The sequence below is a fragment of the Metarhizium robertsii genome (genome assembly GCF_000187425.2).
Source record: "Metarhizium robertsii ARSEF 23 chromosome Unknown MAA_Scf_3, whole genome shotgun sequence".
Classification (NCBI taxonomy): domain Eukaryota; kingdom Fungi; phylum Ascomycota; class Sordariomycetes; order Hypocreales; family Clavicipitaceae; genus Metarhizium; species Metarhizium robertsii.
Window position 1 is genome coordinate 1,873,627 of NW_011942171.1, and position 22,887 is coordinate 1,896,513.

Genomic DNA, 22,887 nt, shown 5'->3' on the forward strand with positions numbered 1-22,887 from the left:
CGGAAACTGGCAGTGCGACCAGCGGTTGCGCTAAAATGGATAGACGAACAGGCAGACGTTGCTGGTCGTATTTTAACAAGCCAACAAGATGATGGGACACTCAGGCTAGTTGGGAGTCCCACAAGAATGAATGAGCAACTGCTCGCTGCCCTCGACTCTAGTCGACGGCCTTTCCTTCAGTATCGCCGGCAATAGGCAGGCTACTTGAATTTGAGATGAGATGGTGTTTGCCTTGTGTTTTTGAGCGGCCTGTCGATACATATTTGCCGGCCTTCGGTAGCCACTCGCTCCATATTGTACGTATCGTATGTACTCCGTACGTGCCAGAGAGTGGCGTGGTCCTTCTTGTCAAGACGGCAGTTATCTGATGGACCGAGCTGAGGTAGCAATCCATTGCTCGGAGAATTGACGTAGTTGTCCACCTCCCGGACCACAACACTACTACAATTTGCCACAGGATATGCCACTAATAAGATCCCTGACTTGGTTGCTCCGTAATGAGAGACTGTTAGCTGGCCTTGCTAGCTGCGGGGGCTGGGGCTTGCACACTAGTTTGATGGACGATTCGTTCAAGCCTCTCCCGTTGGCCCGTAGCCCTGCAAATTCCTGACAGAGATTTGTAAACTGCGTATTACGAGTGCAACGACGTACAACAGAGTACAAGGAATGGCCATGTCTTCACTCCTTTATCAGTGGTACCACTGCATATGAGGTACAATGTTAAGCGGGTTCCGGATCTGAAAATTAATATCACACAGCGATTGGGTCATGGGCACGCTGGGTGGTAGAAAGACGAGACTATTTGACATTTGGATGTTGGAGCGATTATTCAGCGCTGGACCGAGAAAAAAAAATGTTGCTCCTTCCGTGAAAAAGGTTGGTCGTAATTGGCTATTGAGCTGCCAACTGGCAAGAGCTAAATAATTAGCAGTTGGCAGCTGGCAGCTGGCCTACAGCCAGAGGCTACTAACACGGTAGCACGGTAACACGGTAGCACGGTAGCACTGAGCTTCCCCCCTCTTCCCTTCCCCCCGGCTCCACGGCCACCCCATCAGTGCGTCGGTGTCAGTCAAGGATTATGATTAAACTTTACGGTGATCAAACAATCCAGAGGGCAGGTACACCCTCGCAGCTGCCATCGATGATCGATGTGCGAGTCAATGTGTAAGTGACCTGCTAACCAGCAAGCCCAGCAGCCCTCTTGCACCCGCTCTGGCATTGTAATGATTGATCTAGATGCATGTCAAGCATTGAATGTTGCCGCCACATCCGCTCTTTCAATCGACCCTCCCTCCGTCTCTCTATCCCGATGAGCCTCACTCGGCCTGCTAACTGCGCATCACTTGGCCCTGTGCGGAATATTGCATAGATCTCCAACATTTGCATGTGCTTGGTGTACGCAAGTGTTGCCAACACCGGATGCGACCTTGCTTCTTTTCGTTGGCATCAGGCCATCAGATTCAGGAGCAAAGCATGGCGACCAGGGCCAACAAGCAATATTGCCCCTGTTCTAGTCCCTTTTCTTACTCATTCTGCAGTCTTCTCCTCTACCTGATACTCAGGCAAGGAAGCCGTGCTCCGTACTCTGTATGTACGTCGTGCTCTTGTTGGGCCCCATACAAAACAATAAGCCGTCACTTCGCGATGCCATCTCGATTCTCCACCCCCCCTTCTGTTGGTCATTGGCATTTTCTCATATGGCTGAGCAGTGCTAGGAATTTGCTCGCCCCAGCGCTCCGATCCCTTCAGAAGCCCTGGTTGACCCTAGCTTCCCTTATTTCTGAGACCCTGCTTGCCTGCCTAGTCTCCTGGTCGCCGTCGCTCTCAGACATTCCCGTCCCATCTTGCGCCAGCAGCCATTACGTCGAGAATGGCGCCTATCGCGAGGCGGATCTGTGCCGCTTGTCTTGGATGAGCCCATCCAGTCCAGCCCATGTCCCGTCCTCCACACACCCCCTACTTGCAGTTCAGTTAGATCACACACTCGATTGCCCGACTTTTGTTGGTTTCAGAATTCACGCCCTCCTATGCGTCGGCAAAATGTATTTGATTGTGCGTGGCCCCAGGTCGACTCGTGGGCGGTATGTTGTGTTGTTGCGGCTCGTGAAGACATAATCCGGGTGCCCCTGTTGTATTGTTCGACAAAAGGTACAAACCCCATCATCACCGATCATTGCTGCAGCGGGAAGTGAGACTAGGGAAAACAGCTATCATGGACACTACCACCCATATTCCCGAGCTGGAAGATGCCCTTTATTGCACCGAGGTGATGCACCTGCGTGCTGGCAAGTCAGAACTCGTATATGATCGCGAGTTGTTAAAGAAGGCTCACGGTCTGGGCATCATGGCCACCTTGCCGTCTGTCGCAGAAGCTCAGCGTGTCACTTCGAGCGCGTCTGATTCAACCGAGTCTACCTCACGAGAGCAGACATTTTCCACCATCTCAGAAGCGTCGACAACATATCTCACGCCTCACTCGTCTATATATGGCGGCGTTAGTCCAAAGCTCTCGTCCTTCGACAGCAGTATCAACAAACCTCATTGCAAGGCTTTGAACTTTGCCTCATATGAAAAGTACATTTCCCAAATCGACACCGTTCACGAAGAACCAAGGTTTCGAAAGCCAAGTCTTGTCATCGACAGCTCTGGCCAGAGCATATTCAGCGTTAGCACGAGGAAGAGCATATCAGGTGTAACCACAGGATTCCGAAACAGAATGAGACTCAGAAAGAAGCCAACTCGCCTATTCGACACTCCAGTGTATGTGAACAAGCTCTCCTTCTGAGTTCCTACTGATGGCCCATCCTTTCAGGCCGGCCATGACTTGGGGTATGCTAACTTGTGTTCATCACTTAGCTCCTGCTTCGCCTGTCAAGCTGCCTTTAACAAGACCAACGGACTGAAAAGCTTACCATGCGGCCATGCACACTGTACCGATTGTATCAGGGACCTGGTGATTCAGGCGATCAACCATGAGACGCGCATGCCTCCAACCTGCTGCGCGCAGCCAGTGCCGGCTGATGCTCTGAAGCAGTCTCTCGATCTTGATGTTCAGGAATCGTTCTTGAAGGCAGTTCACCAATATAGCACACCATCCGAGTCGAGGATCTTTTGCTGCAGCACGCTTTGTGGAGAGTTTATACCGCCTTTGAAAAGATTAGACCCCAAGTTGCCGTCTGCAGTTACTTGTCTGAAGTGCCAGACAAAAGTTTGCTCTACATGTAAACAGTCAGCGCATTCCATTGGCATTCACTGTCCCGGAGACTGGGAACTCTTAGATGCACTCAAGATTGGGGGACGAAGCAGCTGGCGCCGTTGCTATAGGTGTCGCAAGTTGGTAGAGCTCTCGGATAGCATTGGCCCGACGACATGCGCCTGCAGTGCACAATTCTGCCACTCTTGTGGAGGTGTCTGGGATAGCGCAGTTGGCTGTCCCAATGTTTGCAATGGAGAGGAAGGACTGGCTAAAAGGAGGAAGGAGGAAGAGGAGCGAGCAGCCCAGGCAAAGGCAGTACGAGAAGCCGAACGACAGGAGTGCGAAGAACGATCAGCATCACACCCCAGTATGATAGCATTGAGGGCATCCCAAGAGCAAGAGAAGCAACGACTTCTGGACTTCAGATGCTCTGCTGAGAGCTCTCTGAAAGCAAGGCATGCTGCGGAGGGGATTGCACTAATGAACCAGCAAGTCGAGGAAGAAGAACAGCTGTCTCAGAAGCATTCGAGGGAAACCAGTCAACTTGACGATCGTCAAATTGCGGAAGAGCTAGAACTTCGGCAATCACTCGAGCAGGCAGAGAAAAGCATTCGCGTACGGATAAAGCATATGGAAGCCTACTGCGATGGTTTAGGGCAAAATCCAAACGGATCAGCCCTGCCACCACGGATTGTCACTGAGCAAAACCTTCGAGATTTAGGGATCCAGTACAACTTGCGCGACGACATGGAAAGACAACATCAGTCCAAGATCAATATGATGCGGGATCGCCAGGAGAAAAGAATGGAGGAGCTCCTCGAGAAGCATGAAACAGATCTCCAGGACCAGGCTGACGGGCAGCGAAAGGCAAGGGACGAGTTAATCGACAAACATAAACAAGAAGCGGGACAATTCCACAGCATCTTCGACGGGCGTCAATCTCGAACCACGGCAAGGTGGACCTTGGCAATCGAGGTATTGTGCAAAGAGCTGCAGGAGCAAGACGGCTTGAAATACGCCGTGGTGGATGCACCATCCTGGCCGGAAAACGCTGTGCCAACGGTGGTTGAGTCCTAATGATATGTCATGAAGGCTTTTTTTTTTTTCAAAACCCGTTTACATCTAATGACTTGTCCGGTGATGGCGGACGTTATACCCCGTTTAGTTATGCTTTTACTACGACGAAATACTTTGACGCAATTTCTGATTCACCAACATATATACGAATTGCCTGGGCATTTCTTTGTTTCATTTGTCGGGTTTCAATCATAATCTTAGTTAATCAGTGACCATTCGAGACTCAGCATCGTTCGCCGTGGAGACCTGGTTGCAGGTTGTCCATATCTCATATCCGTCAATTGCTCTGAAGTTGCTTAGTGTCTTCACTGCAATCAATTCTTGATTCGTTGAAAGGTATTTATTTGTACAATTAACAAATGGGCTCTGTGCCATTACAGAGTGGGGAGGGAGTGGTGGGTAGAATAGTACCTCGTCTCTAATTGTCAATTGAGGGAAGAAGATGTACTCATGATGCTCCTGCCGTGCCGCAATGCTCATCTGGTGAAGTCTCTTTGGCTGAGTTATAGCTGCATAAGCATGAACAAAGATTCAGTGTGCTGAAAACCCAAGGAGCATTCCACGTCAAGGTTGTTCAAAGCCATTTTCCCACCATGCCAATTCCTTCAACTCGACAAACTCCATGATTTGTCTTGGCGATTCTGGATTCGCCGCGGCCGAAATGATGGATAGTTTTGTGGAATACAGGAACCTTGGCAAAATAATCACAAACGTGGTTGCGTCAAGTACTAGTTGTTGGGCCGCTGCAGACAGGCCAATTCGGCTGGACAGACTCGGTCGTTGCGCATGACTCTTCTTTGGTATTGAAGCGCGGTTTCATGGTCAAGATGGGGAATGATTGTCCAGTCGACCTCGGTATGAAACCCCCTTGGCAAAATACATAGTTATTAGAGTACTATCAGGTTCAGACCAAAGACACCGGAACTCGCCAAGATGTAGCTGCTGCCTGCGACTCTTGGGAAGGCGAGATGCCGATCGAGAACTCTGGGAGTTTTCGTCAGTGCGCGCCAGCCACCCAAGCACGAACACGATCTCAGAGACATAACAAGGAGCCTAATTATGGATTGATTCCTCACTGCTCAGTGCTCCGTACGTAACTGCCACCCCGCAGGGACGGGGGGGTGCCGGCATTTTCTTTGTTGCACGAATTACAAATATGACATATCGAGTGGGCTTGGACGATCAAAACCAGTGGTAATTCGTTTTGTTGGGCGGTGGCCAACATGAGAAACCAGAACATGACGTCTCGGTGTGATGAGCTAGGTACTATTAGTAGTAATAGTACTAGTACTATTACTAGGCAATTTGCCTCGCTTGTCCCTGACCGAGTGTGTACTGTCAATAGCTTCTGGAGAACAAGATTCCCCATGCATCTCAACCTGCAACTGCGAGGCTTCTCAACAATACCTAAACTCTTATCAGATCAGTGCACGGGACTATCGATACACATCAATTCTTCCTTCATTCACCAGCTACCTACCATTCATCCATCTATTGCGTCTTGTTAGATCTAGCCACCACAATCATGGGATGGAGAAACGTCTGTACTATTTTCTATACACATGTACACGGAGCCCAGAATACGTTGGCTCTAACAGAACCCGGGCATGGCAAGAACACGGTGCTCCAAGTAGTCCTCACCATCAATATTAATTAATACACCCCGCGAGACAAGCTTTCCAATAAAAGCACCCGTCGTCTGACGCTCATACTTGATGCCGTTATACATCTTGGCACGACGTATACTCTTACCCCTGCGAGGAGTTTCCTGCACAGCGCACATGTCGTCAAATCTCTGCACATCTTTCCATTCGCGGAAGAGCACCCGGCGGCTGGTGGAAGATGTAGCTGCGGCAGCCTCTACCGCCTGCCCTCGATGCATCATCCGACCATCTGCCTGGTTTTGAGCAACTCCGATTCCGCCATGTGCCAACCCCTGAGACTCCTTGGTTAAGCCCACGCCCTGCAATTGGCGCTCGCGAGTCCTAGTCTCGCAGTGAAGGGAATGGATAGGCAGCGGCCCAGTCCGGCCCCAATGCGCCGCGGCAGCTCCAGGTGAGGATCGGACCCGGGCAAGCCCGCGCTCGGCATCACTATACGCGATATAGCGCTTCTTGGACTTGACCCAATTAGGGTCCTTTGAGAGGCGGTACTTGGCCGCTTGTACGGCCGCCTCCTCGTCGCCCGGAACGCGGCCCCTGGTTTCTCTGGACTCACTTAGAACGCGGATATATTCCTTTATTTGCAGGTGATCCAGGCCGTGTAGGTGCTCGGAAAACTTGATTTTGGAAAACCTGATCCAGCACCTGCCGGAGCCAGGGGGCAGGGGGGACTCCTCGGCCAACGACTCTCCGTGTTTTGTTTCCGGCAGAACGTGTGTTTGTAGGCGGCCTACGGTATCTATGAATCCGGTGACGGCGTGCTTTCTGTCTTCTTGGAGGACCTGGGAGTCTATCCAGGTCCCGAGCTGAACGCCCTTGCTTTGGGCAGCACGCTGTCTTTCGGCGTGCTTTAGTCTTTTGTCGTCTAAATTAGAATATGCAGCGTCCTCTGGAGAGTATTCAGTTCCCTCGTCGAGATTGGCCTCCCAAGTTTGGCGCCAGGTTGACGTGCTTCTTAGGGTAACTCGTCCACGAGCCATGGCTTCGCTCTGCATGTTGTTATCGATATCTGAATCACTATAAAGTTCATTTCTTAGTGGCTGTTCACAATATATGTTTTAAGGTGGTGGAAAGTTAGCCCCAATAGGCCAGAACAGATTGCCTGGCAGGTTAGGCAAACGGGAAATGTCTATTCTAGGGAGCAAGACCCCGAGAAACCAGACAAGAACTACGGCACGGTACTCACACGACTGGTGTTTTGTTAGAAACACTGGTTTCTATATCAAGTCCTCCGAGAGATGCAGAAGCCGATGATGTTACTTGAGTTGCTACTGACACGGCCGAGACGTCAGTCAACTCAGATGCATGTAACGATGTCGAAGACTGCGAACTGGACTCGTTCGCTCTCGTACCCATGGCGAGTGGCACTCGAGCAAGAAGAAATTGCGATGAATGTTGAAACATGCTGCATAGTAGTTATAGCTAGTGAATTGTTGATACAATCTACACTGGCGGACTTTGGTAAGCTTACGACTTTCATAACGCGTCTTCGAGCATCAGGGGGTTATCTAGAATACCCGGCTTTCTCATCCGGTTACACTACCAACACAAGACGGTTAGGCAGCGGTAAACAGGCCGAACAAGCCGAGCAACGTACCGGCTGTGGTCCATTGACTACATATTACCTCAGTCGACCCCAACCTCCTGGTCTTCATACCCTGCTCCGTGTGCTTCACCGGGACTGCCCGTGCTTTGGGTGGTTACACGAACTCGAAATCCATTCTCTCCTGTCTTACAACAGCTAGCTTGTATTGGATGCAGCATCAGTTGTACTGGGAGGCCCGGAATTGTAAAGTCATCAATATTTCAGAGCTCTGAAGACAGCAATAGCCTTTGGTGTCTGAGGCCGGTCCAGCACCGGAAGACCCCGAAATCGAGTGTACAATGTGGTCTACGTTACCACTGCTTTCAGTCTCGTTGATTTTGTTCATGGTCCGTATTCTTTGACAAACATTCTGCTGGCCAGCCGCTATTTCGCTAACAATCATGTCCCGACTCCTGGCTTGAAACAACTGGCCGAGCTTACCGTCGTGAATCGGCCGGTACGATATCTGCATCGTTCTGTTGCGAAACTAGGTCCATCAGGCACGCAGTTACTATTAAAAAAATGGTGCACGGGCAAACATCCGCACGATACGGAGTACATTGACCCTGAACATTTCTACCGGTCAGCGACCAAGTCAGTGGACGAGCCACTGAGTCGTATTCGTTTCTCGACTTTGCTCCTTGGCAAACGGTTGTTTTCTTTTGGGAGCAAACCACTCCCCGAGACAACTCTGCTTGTCGGCGCGCGACTGGTTACCGGGTTTCGGCTCTTGAACGACTCACCACCCCCTAGTCAAATCCCTTGCTTTAGCTACTCCGTACCGAGTACTCCTCTCGGGTAATTTGAGGCCTAAGACACGACGCCCCCCCTTTTGCGTGGTCAATTCAAAGCCTCACCCGCCCAGCCTTTAGACAGGGCATAGAGATGTGTCCTGTACGGAATACGGCCTTTCCCATACCTCAAGATGCGCAACGTGAGGACCTTGAACTGTGTCAGTGGAGTTATGGACGAAGAACAGTCACAAGATGTCTGATGCTGGAGGGGCTAAAGAAGCAACCCAATTGTCATCCAGAAGGGGATATCTGAGATTCAAGGGAGAATATAGAAATAAACCGCATAAATTGCCAAATCTGCACAGGCCAATTTCTGCCCCTGAAGTGATGCAGCGATATCATTCATCATCATGTTTAACCTAGACACAGTACCTGCCTCAGGACGGGGCCAGCTTCAAAATTGTAGTCAAATGAATGAAATACATAGCATAAAATACGGAGTACGATTTGCATAATTCGGTCTTATGCACCGTCGGATAATAAGTTCATCCGGTGTCGATTTTCTCCCCTAGGCCCTCACCATCGGGGCTCCGTTTTGGGGTTTCTCAGTCCCCCCCACGTGACTTCCGTCGGTTGGCGTGGCCCACCGGCCGCCCACCACAGGGGGCAGTCGAAAACCCTGCTGAATAGCACAAAATAGCTGCGTCCACTTTCCACACGACCCAAGGGAATCTTTTTGCCAAAATTTCGCTTTTCAACACCACACGTCTCCCGTCGACAAATACAAAAGCACAAATTTCACAATGGATTCCTCAAAGGCCCCCGTCAAGCTGGTCAAGGTGACCCGAGTCCTCGGCCGAACCGGTACGAAAACAAAAGCCCATTCTCTCCTCTCCCGACATGTTGCAGGATGCCTGAAAATTTATTGAAATTCGGCTCTTGCTTGCCCCCGTCTGTGTGTTTGGATGACTACGATTTTCGAGAAATTCCGCTCGCACTACGCATACCACCCCCCAAGCAGAAAAATTGTTTCGATCGATCAAAAGGAGATTCGGATGTACTGGGCTATAGAGGCTAACATGTTGATGATAGGCTCCCGTGGTGGTGTCACCCAGGTGCGCGTCGAGTTCATGGACGACCAGACCCGATCCATCATCCGAAACGTCAAGGGACCCGGTATGGCAAATCCTTTTCCTTCTCACAGCGTCGCCATGTTCAGACCGCCGGCATGATACAAATTGAGTGATGGGGAGTTTGGCGCATGACTAACTCATTGTGCTGTGTAGTTCGTGAGGACGACATCCTTTGCCTGCTCGAGTCCGAACGTGAGGCCAGACGTCTGCGATAAAGGGCCAAGTTGCGGTGTTACGTAGGAGGGGTTACATGGAGCGACTATGAACGGATGACGAACCACGGTTGTTGTTGATATCAGAGGGCATGTGGGAGGCTTGTTTTGCAACGATGCAAAACAACTCAGGGTCGAATTCTTCGGGGTTGAGGCGCTGGACAATTGTCTTGCTTGACGGTATAAAAATGGATGTCAAGTTAGCATAGCCGGCAGGCTACCTGGTCGGAAAATAGCAAGGCTCGTTTCTCTTCACTGTGTTCAGGAATCCGAGCTCTGTTTTTCATCGGCATACAAGGACGGATTTGGGCATTAACCTATTTTTATTTTCTCTGTTGTATGTTGGTTTCGTGGTGCAGTGTGCTCTTGTGTTCCGGTTGCTGCGAGACAAAGATGAAGCACGGTTCATGGTGTGTCCATTGTTTGTATTCGACCCGTGCCGTTTCCGGTCTGGAACAGCTACTAACAACGGTAACGTGTACGCACGTGGTATTTGTGCTTGGAGATGGAAGGAAGTTGGATCGGTGTCTCTCTCTCACCTGGCAATTTTTTACCAGTACTCGTTACGGTCTACAAGGTTCGCCTGCTCAACGAGAGACTACTTGTCCACCCAGTTTATCAATTCAAGTCTGTAGTCCAAACAATGTTTGCGCCAGAAACAGCAATGTGGTGGCCCAGACACGAACGATCCGTCCCGAGTTATAATCCACAGGCGCGAGAAGTAATTTATTATTATTATTTTTTCCTTTCAAATTTACCCGGTGCTGGGCATACGGAGCATCCAACGTCTGTGCTGCTGGTCTCGGGCGGGAGCTTTGCCCGTAAATAGATGCAGATGATCACGTCAGGTGATAATTTCCCTGAGAAAAGAAAAAGTGGAACAAATAGGAAGCAAAAGTATATATGTACGTAGTACGGAGTAGTAGTACGTACAGAGCAGACGAGAATGCATGTTGGCTTCGAGCAATTGTCAAGTTGCCGACAATAGTCTGTCTGTCTGCCTGGTGGCTAAACGACAGACAGACAGGCTGTCGCTTCTTCAGCAAAGTCGACGAGGCCCGGCACATGGCAATCTGCAGAGGCCCTCGTGTATGATGTACTAGTAGTACTATTTATTGTCGAATGTGCATGGCCGTAGCCGAGCCTTGGCCCCAGGCCCAGTCACTTTTTGGTGGCAGGAAACGTGGCTCAGCCCGGCACCTTGTCGTCATCGCATCGCCAGGGGAATTCCGTGCTATTCTGGCGCAGGCTGTGTCGATCAGACGACAAAAATACGTAAGAGAGTAAGACAAGTGCAGTATGAAGCACCCATTGTGGTCTGGCGTGGCGTGTTCCAAGGTGCGCACAGGAGCAGCGGTACGAAGGAACAAGGCACCAAACGCGCAAAAAAAACAGGCTGCAGGCTGCAGGCTGCAGAGTCAGTCTGGTAGTGCAAGTACTTCGTACTACTCCGTCAGTGCAAGCACTTGAGCGCAAGGGGCAAGTGCAGATGCAGATTGATTGCCCGACCTTGGATTTGCACATCGAGCCTCTTGTAACTTGATAAACCCGTCACCGTCTCCCTCCTTCGCAGCCAAAGGCCACTGGCTGGTCTTGGTCAATCGGGTCGATTCGTCGTCCTTGTCAATTCGCATCGACTCTGGCATTGGTACTGGCATGGGCAAGGGCAAGGGCATCGGCTTCGGCACCGCCATCTCCAAACTACCAGACTACATACATAATACAGCTCGCCTACGCGTTCACATCCATCCATCCCTCCGTCCATCTACAATACTTGCCAGACACGTCGCTTCGCCTCCCACATCCGCGTGGCCGTAGACCTCTCATTCTTCCATCTCCATCTCTTCTCGCATCCTTGGCCCGAGGGTTTTGCTCCAGGGCTCAAGGTCTCTTGAAAGTGCTCAAGTGGACTGGCGGCGTCGGGCGGCGGGCTTCGTTCCACCTCGACGCACGAGGAGAGAGGAGCACCAGCAAGCACCAGTTGCACCGAGCAAACTAAGAACTGGACTAGTACCGAGTTACTTTAATTTGTTGCTGGTATCCGCCATACGTCGACAAACTGGTCAGGAGGCGCAAGCCGCTGCACCAACACCAGATACAACTCCATCCCACGACCTAGCTGCGAGACTGTTTGCAAAGGCCCTTGCGACGGATTGCTGCCGCAACGCAGCTATTGCGACTACCAGGGCGGCCGAGCGAGAAGGGCGCCCCTCCCCTCATCTCCTCAGCGAACGAGGGCTTTGACCTTGTACCTTGTGCCACCATGGCCGACCTGCGAAGCTCCAACGATGACGATGCCGTGCCGCATTCTCAGCAGCACCAACAAGACAGGCCCATTAGCTTGCCTGTCGACGAGCCCAGATCCTCACAACAAGACGCTGAGGCCACTGGCCCCGAGAACAGCTCAGATGGCAAACAGAGCGCCGAGGCTCAGGGTCATGACATCGAGGCGTCGGAGCAGGGACCTGGACCGTCGACGGCACCTCCAGCAACTGTTTCCGGAACCGAAGAGCAAGCCAAGCCAGCCGTCGATCCAACCGTGACGAAGCATGTCAACGATGTCATGGCTTCAGAGGTAACTACCGTCAACCCTATGCGCCTCCCTCTTGGCGTCCCATGCTAACAACGACCAGCTGGGCATCCCAACCCTGTTGAACCGACTCAAGCAAAGCGTAGCCTCGGCCAAGGAATTCGCCCTGTTCCTCAAGAAGCGCTCCGTCCTCGAAGACGACCACGCCCAGAGCCTTCGCAAATTGTGTCGGCTAACTCAGGACAATGCGCGCCGGCCCGAACATCGCCAGGGCACCTTCTCCAAGTCTTACGATGAGATGGTCTTTATTCACGATCGCATGGCCGAGAACGGATCACAATTTGCCGCTTCACTCCACCAGATGCAAGAAGACTTGCTGGAATTGGTGGCAAATGGCGAACGAGGGCGCAAAATGTGGAAGGCAAACGGTCTGGCTGCCGAGCAAAAGGTGGCCGACTTGGAGCAGGTGATGCGCAAGAGCAAGGCCAAATACGATTCTCTGGCTGAGGAATATGACCGTGCGAGGACCGGCGAGGCCAGACAAAGCGGAAAGATGCTCGGCGCATTCAAGGCGCACAAGTCTCCAGCACAACAAGAGGAGGATTTGTTGAGAAAGGTTCAGGCGGCTGATCAAACGTATTCGGGCCACGTTCAGTCATTGCAGGCCGAAAAGGCTCATCTTGAGAAGTCTGCTCGTCCCGAGGCCGTCAAGGCCCTGCGTGAGCTCATCTCCGAGACCGACTCGGCTGTGACACTGCAGATGCAAAAGTTTGGTGAGTTTGACTGAAGCTGTCCCGCAGATGGCCATGGTTATCTGACTTGAGGCTGACCCTTTTTTTGTTTTAGCCGCTTTCAACGAAAAGCTCCTGCTCGGAAACGGGCTGATTGTCAGCCCCTTCAAGATCCAAGGCGCCCAAGGAGCTGGCCAGCCGCGAAGTTTGCGCCAGGCTGTTGCCGCCATTGATAACGAGAAGGACTTCAACGACTTTGTTGCTGGCCAGCATACCAGGATCCAGCCCTACACGGAGGTCAAATATGAGCGCAATCCGGTATGTTCACTGTCTTTACCGTTATGGACGCTATTCACTGTTCTAACTCATCGCATCAGCTTTTGATCTCCAATCCATCGTCCGTCAGCCACCCTCTGCCCCAGAGTATGCACACTATCCAGTCAGTTGGAACATCTGGGCCGCCTCCCCCAGAAGGCCCGAACTCCTTCGGTGCAGGCTCAAGAAGCAGTGTCGGCAATTTTGGTCCCATGGGAAGCCTTATTTCATCACAGGGTCCTTCTGCATCGCAAGGTGGCAAGCCTGATCCCAACCGCCCGTATGCCCAAACTCACGGCCGCAGCTTCAGCCAGGGCAACATGCTGAGCCAGCAGGTCTCTGCCTTGCAGCAGCAATTCTCGAGCAGGAACTCGGCCCAACCGGCGCCGAGATACAGTAACACCGCCGGCTCGCAAGGACCGCCGCAACTTGGTGCTTTGCCCTTCCAGGGTTCACAACCATCTCCACAATCCTCGACACCGCCTCAGGGAACTCCGTTTCAGCCTCCAACGGATCCTCGCAGCAGCGGCCCTGCATACGGTGGTGTGCCCCCTCCGGCCTATGCCCCGACACCTGGGAACAACCAGTCTGCTGCAACCACAAACGCAAAGCTCGTATTTGGTGTGTCACTGAACCGCCTGTATGAAAGAGACGGTCTGGCCGTGCCGATGGTGGTATATCAGTGCATCCAGGCTGTGGATCTCTTCGGCCTGGGTGTTGAGGGTATCTACAGACAATCGGGCTCAGTAACCCACATCAGCAAGCTCAAGGGCATGTTTGATGCAGGCAAGTCCCAACACTGTACATTTACATATCGCTCACCTGCATGAACTAACCTCTGGGCAGATTCATCCGACCCCGCTCTGGACTTTAGAAACCCCGAAAACTTCTATCACGACGTAAACAGTGTAACTGGCCTCCTGAAGCAGTTTTTCCGCGATCTCCCGGATCCCCTCTTGACAGCAGAACACCATGATGCCTTTGTCAATGCAGCCAGTTCGTACCCTCTTTGTCCACATCATCCACCCATCGAAACTCCCCGATCGTCAGCCTGCTAACCGCCGAGTAGAAAACGAAGACGACGTTGTGCGCCGCGACTCTCTCCACGCCATCATCAATGCCCTCCCCGACCCCAACTACGCTACCCTGCGCGCCATGACGCTCCACCTCTACCGCGTCATGGACAACTCCCACGTCAACAGGATGAATTCACACAACTTGGCTGTTATTTTCGGCCCTACGCTCATGGGCTCCGATCCCAGCACGGCTATTGCCGATGCAGGGTGGCAGATTAAAGTCATTGATACGATTTTACAGAATACATATCAGATATTTGATGAGGATTAAAAACGGGACGGCGAGGTTTGTCATCATGGGGCTGCTGGTCGAAGATTGTTTTGTTTCTTGTTTTGTGCGGGGTTCACCATTGCATTTGGCGTCTTATTTTGTGTTTGGTACATTGCCAAGTGTATGATAATTGTCGGTAACGGAGGTGGTCTGTTGATAAGAGCAGCATGTTTATACATTTCTCAAAAACTCCCACCATCTTAGTGAAACAAATGTGCACAAAATATAAACGGATATGAGTAAAAGGTTCATATGCTCGATTGATGTTAAAAGTCTATTCATCCAAGATGGAAAACAAAAACCTCCACTCCCACCATGCTTGAAACAGTAAAAAAAAAAGAACAATTCCATTCGAACCAATGCCCGTCATCCAACAACGTAGATGCAAAAAAACGCAACTGCATGGCAGCATCTCAAGCGCCAACACCTCACCCATCCATCAATGCATAAACAAAAAAGCAGTCTCCATCCAGGAAAAGAACAAAGACAGCAGGACAATGCAAATCCCGATACTGATATATCACAAAAAGAAAAAAAAACCTCTTATGGCTCTTTTTTCAAAATCCCACATGAAATGTATGTTGTTGCTCTCGCTTGGTTCCCAGTTTGGTCGTTATTCATGGATATCCCGCAATGCGGGACGATAAACAAACAATTTGAACATGATGTAGAGCAAATAATGTAAAGTATGGAACTAAAAAAAAAAAAAAAAACATCAACACGCCAAGAGTGAATCAAAGATGCCTTTGGGTTCATTGAATCTTGATTGCTTCGAACAATCGTAGGCTGAGACTGGTGTCATTTTCGCCTACATTGGGTGTTGGTTCGCTGAGGATCTCCCAGCGACGGAGAACGAAGGGACTCAGTCTTTCGTTTAATGTCGGGCCGATGCCATACATGGCCCCCATGCCTCGGGCAGCGGCCGTGTACGGCACCGACGACTTGTCGCGGTGTACGAGCTTTAGGTTCTCGGCAGAGGTTGGTCGCGGCGTGCTGAAGAGATAGTACAGGCGTGGATCTGATGTGGTGCCTGCGCTTGCTGTGGTACCAGGCAGGAAGAGGATCGACTTGGCGCATTGTGTTCGTAGATCGTCTGGTAGGGCGTCTACTAGGAGTATCGCAATATCGAATATCTGCTGGGCAAGAGACCCTGCAAGTTCCTTCGGAAGAGTCTCCATCTCCAGCAGCAGACCGCAGAGCAAAAGGATAATGCGAGCCCGTACTTCGTGGTTGGGGGTCGCAGCGGTCTTCGCTGAGCTGCCGGGCCCTGCCGTGGCAATATGCGCCGGCTCTGAGCAAATGCTGTGCAGTGTAATGAATCGTAGCAGCGTAGGGAGCCAATGCCCCAAGACCTCCTTCTTGGCCATCGCTCGGTCCTCATCTCGCGACGTGACAATCTCCCACATATCGGACAGTTTATCAACCAAGTTATTAGTGAGCGAGGCTGATCTTGAGGGTGGCTGGCCGGAGATGATAGCCTCGATGACTCCGAGCAAGTTTTCAGCGAGGCGGATGCGATTCTCGTCCGTCGTGTCGCTGGCTAACGATTCCGATTTGCTCGACGGCATCAAATCCAAAAATCTCGTGTGAGCCTCTGTGTTCAGGCTTTGAGTAATGTCGTCACTAAGACAAGGCAGCATCCTCGTCCAAATGATGTTCTGAGATTCGATGGCTTTATCCATGGCCTTTGCGAACGCTTCAAACCGTGAAGGTGTCTCACCCTCGATAGCAGAGATGCTAGGCAGATTCACAGAGAGGTCTAGGTTGAGTTTGAGTTGACAAAACGGCATTGTTAGCTCATCCGCAAGAGACAGAATATGGTCAAACGATGGGTGGTGGTCGGAATCCGCTTCAGGCAATAAAAGTCTGGTGACAATCCTGTGCGCCAATGATGTTGCTCCCGGAGGAAGCGTGCTCATGTTCAACACTTCTGCGACTATTGCTGAATCGGCCACAACCATGAATCTCATGGTCTCCAAGAGACAATTCTGACAGGCCACATCATCAAGAGGGAGCTTAGCAGTTCGGCCGGGTATCTGGAGAGCTGAGTACTCAACAAGCGAATTGCGTATCAAAGCTAACAAGCCCTTCGCATGCTCAAACTTGGCGCGTTGTTGGTAAATTTGGAATCTATATGTTTCTTCGGCATCTAGCAACGCAGTTGCTGGTAACTTCATAATGATAAGCTGGAGGAGTTCTTGCAAATACGTCGCAGTCTTTGACGTTACAGTATCGGGAGTGATGTCCAAGGCCACGGAGCCAGCATTGGCAGTGTGCAGTATTGTCGACATTGATAAACAACCAAAGCTAACAAGGAGCGGGAAAAGTTCCGGTAACGGAGGCCGTTCCTTCAGGGTTCTGATGTGACTGATCCAGTCTGCCATAAGCTTGTCGAAATGAAGGGCGTCCAGCATTCGTAGTCGTGACAGAAGCGACGAAAATACCCTTCGACTGTCATCCAATTTTCCCCAGCCAGATTCCAACTTAATGATGACGTATCGAAAGAGACGATTCATAGTAGGGTGATCAATGACGTTACCACTGGCGAGGAGCTTATCGATTTGTTCCGAGACCTCGCCTTCAGCCGTTTGAGCTTGCGTTGCCATGCTATCCGAGACGGGGGAACAGGCGTCAATCGCGTTGGACCGGTCGTTCTGGGCCAATTCCTGTGAGAGTTGCTTTGCCAGGTCCTCCCTTTGTGGCAATCTTGCAGCCAGAGACGCCAGAGACGCGAGCAGCGAGCGAACGACTATTCCTTGGTCTCGACTCATAGCTTTCAGTCGTTCAATGAATATGTCAAAAAGAGTCTCTGCAGTACCTATAGCCATAAAGATGTCTAGCTGCGCGTCAATAGTGTCAACGCAGGCTGCGAGAGTGTCCACGTCTGGACCACTGGAACAGGCCCTGAGAATACCCGAAAGCATAGAATAATCTTCGACAGTCTCCATCATAGTGCGAACTGAGCTGAACATTGACAAAGTCATGACAAAGTCGGGCCTGTGAGGAGGTAGGGACGTTATAACATCATACAGGTGAGCTCCAATCGCACTCTGTACTGCCCAGCTGCTATTTCTGACTTTCCGTGATAGCTTCTTTAATGACAAAGGTCTCCGGAAAGGCCCCGAGCCGTTGAGATATGTTGCCAAGCCAAGGGAGCTGTCTACATATTGAAGCGCCGAGGAAATATCGTTGGCCTCATCACCAACAGAGTAATGTCCGGCACGCCTAAGGAGGCTGCCTCTCTGAGCCTTTTGTTCCTCTAGAAGGCAGTGAATGGGCAGCTCGACCAAAAGGCGAGAAGGACAAGGGCCCTCAACAGGATCGATTTCCTCAGCACCATGCAGGCCACCACGGCCAATGAGCCATTGCATGTACTGCGCGACTGAAAAGTGTCCGCTTCGTACTAGTTCGCCAACTAATCGAATAATGAGTCTTTTCCTCATCTGGTCACCAAGGGGTATGTCTCCAAGTGCATCAAGGATTGTCGAAGTAGCGTTGATCCTATGAGCGCCCCAGGATTTGATCAGCCCAGCAACAACATAAACCTTGGCCAACCCAGGCCGGTGCAGAGAGGTAGCCCACTCGACTGCTGTTCTCAATATCCCAGCTTTATCATCCGCAGACGCCCAACATCTTGCAGACAGTCCAGGATCACACTTGCCCTGAAGTGTGGAATCTAGCAACTGTACCAAATACTGACGGCCACTGGGTGGTGAGGTTGTATTGGCAACTAAAAGCCTTATATTCCGTAACTTGACGGTATTATACGCAGCCTGGGCGGCTGCGTCCTCAGTTGGCATCACAAGCCTCAACGTCTCGCCAAGTCGTTGCCAAGCAGGAGGGCAAACAAAACTTTCGGGATTGGTTTTGAGGAGATAAATGACTAGCGTTGACAGTTGGCTAGACAGTTGAATGAGAATATCTCTGTCCGGATCATTTTCAATCTATATTCAGAAATTAGCTTCTCGTCTAGCCCGCAGTGACATGGCTTGTCCGTACCGTATTCAAATGTTTTAATAATGCAAAGACTAAGCGCCTGCCACATTTTCGTGACTGTAGCAGGTCATTCCAATATATTTGGCCAATTAATATCCACATAGGGATTCTTGACTGCGGGCTGTTTTCCAGTCCAGAGATGATCCACTCCAAGTAATGGTCGCGATCGAGTAGTTGCTCAGAGTATAGACATGTTGCAAGACGAATTCTGTAGTTGTTGAATTAGTACCTCCAACGTCGATGATATTATACAGCAAACAAGATCCAAACTTACGCGTATGTCACTTTTGATTTCCAGTCAGGTTCGCCAAATGCAGACACCACCGATTCAATGAACTGTTCAACGAATACAGTCCAATCCCGGATCCATTTCAACTCGCCTCCCAAAACGAATGCTCCGCTGGCTCCTTTCCTCTTGAAGGCTCGGATCTCGTTGGCGCCAACACATTTGGCCAACCAGACTGCTCGCTCTGTAGGGACGTCCTTGTTCAAACATTGGTCAAGAAGTGTCCTGCCCCGAATACCATGTGGGATTGTTCTGCTAAGACGTCTGAGGGATATGGCTGGATTTGCCAAATCCTTTAGCCATATTTCCCGCTTTGTATCCGTAAGTGTGACTCGAGGCGGAGGTTTAAAGGTTGATGGGGCTGTGATTTGGCCACGAATTCTCCGTTGGTTCAACACGCCCATGAATAGAGTAGATAGAGCATTGAGGCCGCTCCTCTGCTTCAACGCTGGAAAGATAGCAATTCGTGCTGATGACGCCTCATTTTGACTACCTCTATCCCACGTGCCCTTTTGTATAGCCTCGGTGCTCCATTCATCCTCATGATGATTGCCCGACCAGGGAAAGAAGTCCGCATTACCAGAAAACAGGCCCTTGCTAAAGGGATCCCGGCCTATGGTCTCATGTCTATTCGTATTTACGTATCGAGGCGCCGCTGTAGGAACTTCGACTGTGTACGGCTTCGGCCGCGCGTCTTTCTTAGTGGAGGCTGGTGTTGGAGCGGCCGGCCGTGTGGAAGGTATGGCCTGCGAGGTCTGGGGCAGTCGGCGCCTGGGCATTGGCATAGGAGGGTTATCGCTATCTTGTTGTGAAACCCTTGATAGTGCCGGACTCATATTATCCGTCTCCATGGGGTCTGGAAGAGGCATCATGCGAGACGGCGTGAGAGTCTGTGGTGATTCGGTAGCAGATATGGGGCCAGCTGAGATCAGTTCGTTTGACAGTTCGAGCCGCAACTTCGAGCCTTGCCGTCTTGGAGTGGACACATGACGGCCCGACATGGCCTCGGCGGGTTCGGCACTGGAATCGAGGGCTGCGCTAGCATCTCGCCGGACTGGTGAAGTTGGAAGGTATTGTTGTTGCGACGACGATATACTCCGTTGGTGATGATTGGAAGGTCTTTGGACGTGTAACGTGGAGCCGAGGCCTCGTTGAGGCTGTCGCGGCTGGACACCCATTGGCGTCCTCGAGCTCATAGCTGACAGGGGCGAACGGGCGCCATCCCGACGAATACTTGAATATGTGAATGTTGATGTGGTAAAACGTGGGAGTATAGAGGCTGTTGGGGGCCTAGCGACGAAGCACGACGTCCCGTTCGGGGGGCATGGGTAGGTTTTTGGCAGATATTCCGCCGCTCGCTACACCACGATGGAATAACCGCGCCGAGTGCGAATGGACGAGATCCCGCCCTGATGGTGTGTCACAGCCAAGGAGGCACAGAACTGGGCACGGAATATCGATCGTGAACGAATTCGGCGTCTCAGTCGGAAGCACAAAGAGGAAAGTGTCGGGGATGTCGACGTGAGGCCAAGAAGTTTGTCGTCGTGCCTAGTGGTTGAGGCCGGCCGTTGCATGAGAGGAGGTTAAACCAGTCTGGTCGCAGTCGCAGGACGTTTAGAGTGGGTATTCGGGGGTGCGGGTGCTGGCGGGCGAAGCGAACGAAGCAGGAGCGACACGGCGACACCCAAGATTGGACAGTGTCCCAATAAAGCCAAGAGGCAAGAGCGGGAAAGAGCGAGAGGGTGTGTGGGCTGCGCCTGCGGCGAGACGACGCGAGCTGACTGGGGCTCTGGCAGCGCTAAGGCATACCCACGTCCGAAAGACGAGGCACGAGTAATAATCTCGTCTGCTGGCACAGTACTCCGTACGGAGTAGGAACCACTACGGCTTCTCACGAACTGCGAACTAAGCTCGGCCAGTCGTCCACGGCTCAGGTGGCGTGTGGCAGGAACAGTGGGTGTGGGCTCCCAAACTGTGGACTTGGGCGTCTTGGGCTGTCTTTGCGCCCGTCAGGGTCAGGGAGCGACCGGAGTTGGAGAACGGTAACCTGGGTGACACCGACAGAGGGACACAGCGGCCGCACCGACAGGATCACTCGGCCCAAGCAGTGCTCTCCCCCCGAAAATGAAGGAACATATAACCAACTGCGTACGTACCTACCTAGGTGGTACCCAGAGTGGTGTGAGGGTGGGTGACTGGGGAACCTGGCGGAGTTGGGAGTATCGAGAACACGCGAGACTCCGCGAGAGGGTAAGGCTTGAAGGCTTCAATGGCTTCAACAGCCACGATGAGGCCGGAGCGAGATGACCCCATCGACTCCTCTCGGCAGACACTATGGCCAACTGCGCAAGTGAGAATTCCCCTGCGACATCGAGCTTGCTGTCACACCCAATCGAATCGCTGCCGAGCTAATCTCCCTCCCACCAGACATCTAGAGACTGCATGACAGATCATTCCTCATGGGCAACTAGACCAAGACACGTACACAACCTTGTATGTATGTACGTACGTACTCCGTACATGGAATAACTACGGAGCAATACTAGTGATAGTGTCTAGCATCCTCCTCTGCGACACAAATACTAATACGCTCTGAACTCTCAAACACCGGCCCAAGGAGATACTTCCATCCGCCGCTAGCAGAGACGCCAGTTAATGTCAATGCGATCGATCTGCAGAATATCCGTCGCCAAACGGGGGAAAGAGACGGCGGAACAGTAACAGTATACGGAGTACGCAGTAACAGTCTGAAAACTAAAACTACCGAGGACAAAGGACACTTTTTCAAAAGTAGCGTGCCATCTCCCAAGTGCCACACGACTCAATCATCCACTTCGAATGCCGACATCTGTGCGACTTGAGGCAAGGGAGAGGACAGGGCACCATTGGAATAGAGACAGTATTAGAACACCGCCCGAAGTTGTTAGGTTGCCGGCTCCCGAACCCGGCCTATTGTCAAGCTGCATTCTCTGGCAAAATACCTACCTAGGGCATGTTTGCCTATCGCCACGTACCTAAGATGTGCAGAACACTGCAGTGCAGTGGCTACAGATCTTTTGCCTTCCACCACAAGAAGCAAAGCACCGAGGGGTGGTCCTGTCAAGCACGTTTCGAAGCTGAACACGTACAACTAGATGCGCCGCGGCCATTGGGAGCAAACATCTTGCACAAACCAGCTTCTTGACTTTCAACGTCTAACCTTGTGATGTTGAATTCCTTCTGCCGCCTTCACTACGGAGTACTCCGTAATAGGTCGAGAAATTGTCGGGGTCCCCAGTCTTAGCACCCAAGCTTTACCCCCGTCAAGACGTCGTGCCACCGGGGCTTGCCAATGTCGATTGTTTGTCAGAATCGCCGCCACCGCCGCGGACAAAGGCGACTCTCGACTCTCGACTCTCGACTCGCCATCAGCTCCGGGCGCTGGGAATCGGTCATTCGTTGCCACGCTTAGCACGCCCCCTCCCCATTCATCACCGACTTCTGGCCCTGCGACTCAAGTTCGTGGCTTGCCAGGCTGGCTCTGCGGCCAAACGCAGGTCTACTTTTCTCAACGTTGCATTTCGAGCCGACTGCAAACAAGCCCAGGGTCGTTGCTGCAACCCGCTCTGACAGAAACATGCGCAGGAGGAAATCCATACACGTACGGAATACTTGGACCGACTGTGGAGTACAGTGCATGGCAAGAGGGCTGGTGTGTAATTTGCTGACTACTACTTTGCATGGCGTGTGTCGGTTGGGCTCGCCCGGTGCAGATGGGAGATGCTTGCCACTTGCCTCTTGGCGTTGAAGCAAAGTGTCTAGGGCGGCAGCCATGCAGGTGATGGTTCAAATTTCAAGTTAGGATATCATGAGAGTTGCAAGTAATGCCTCTCCAAGAGCAGTGGTGCTCATGATCCCCCTTCAATTGAAGGGTAAAGAAATTCGGTGTCGCGGGCTATTGAGGCGAGGCGTCTGGCCAACATGATGCATCATCGCCATCCCAATTGGTCCGCACCATCTTACCCCGAGACGTTATCTCCGGCAAATATATTTTGTGGCCCCCTCGGAAATGTCTCTGAGAAGGTGCAAATCTCGAGATCCATTT

The 22,887-nt window shown here is 51.7% G+C and overlaps 5 protein-coding genes across 5 annotated transcripts; 3 read left to right on the forward strand and 2 right to left on the reverse strand.

Moving 5' to 3' along the window:
• Window positions 1-2,212: 2,212 nt before the first annotated feature.
• MAA_03827 (IBR domain-containing protein) lies at window positions 2,213-4,273 on the forward strand (the record flags this gene model as incomplete). The annotated part of the gene is made up of 2 exons (XM_007821825.2): window positions 2,213-2,760; window positions 2,857-4,273. 2 exons carry the CDS (start codon window positions 2,213-2,215, stop codon window positions 4,271-4,273), a joined length of 1,965 nt encoding a protein of 654 aa, XP_007820016.2.
• A 1,591-nt stretch (window positions 4,274-5,864) lies between these two features.
• On the reverse strand, window positions 5,865-6,929 carry MAA_03826 (uncharacterized protein; the record flags this gene model as incomplete). The annotated part of the gene is made up of 1 exon (XM_007821824.2): window positions 5,865-6,929. One exon carries the CDS (start codon window positions 6,927-6,929, stop codon window positions 5,865-5,867), a length of 1,065 nt encoding a protein of 354 aa, XP_007820015.2.
• A 2,127-nt stretch (window positions 6,930-9,056) lies between these two features.
• MAA_03825 (Ribosomal protein S28e) lies at window positions 9,057-9,485 on the forward strand (the record flags this gene model as incomplete). Its single annotated transcript, XM_007821823.1, has 2 exons — window positions 9,057-9,117; window positions 9,346-9,485. 2 exons carry the CDS (start codon window positions 9,057-9,059, stop codon window positions 9,483-9,485), a joined length of 201 nt encoding a protein of 66 aa, XP_007820014.1.
• Window positions 9,486-11,861: 2,376 nt separating this feature from the next.
• On the forward strand, window positions 11,862-14,521 carry MAA_03824 (RhoGAP protein; the record flags this gene model as incomplete). The annotated part of the gene is made up of 6 exons (XM_007821822.1): window positions 11,862-12,173; window positions 12,232-12,901; window positions 12,975-13,177; window positions 13,237-13,975; window positions 14,021-14,170; window positions 14,244-14,521. The coding sequence occupies 6 exons, from the start codon at window positions 11,862-11,864 to the stop codon at window positions 14,519-14,521; spliced, it is 2,352 nt and encodes a 783-aa protein (XP_007820013.1).
• Window positions 14,522-15,273: 752 nt separating this feature from the next.
• Window positions 15,274-19,981, reverse strand: MAA_03823 (RNA polymerase II mediator complex component Srb8; the record flags this gene model as incomplete). The annotated part of the gene is made up of 3 exons (XM_007821821.2): window positions 15,274-18,465; window positions 18,521-18,725; window positions 18,792-19,981. The coding sequence occupies 3 exons, from the start codon at window positions 19,979-19,981 to the stop codon at window positions 15,274-15,276; spliced, it is 4,587 nt and encodes a 1,528-aa protein (XP_007820012.2).
• Between the last annotated feature and the right edge of the window lie 2,906 nt (window positions 19,982-22,887).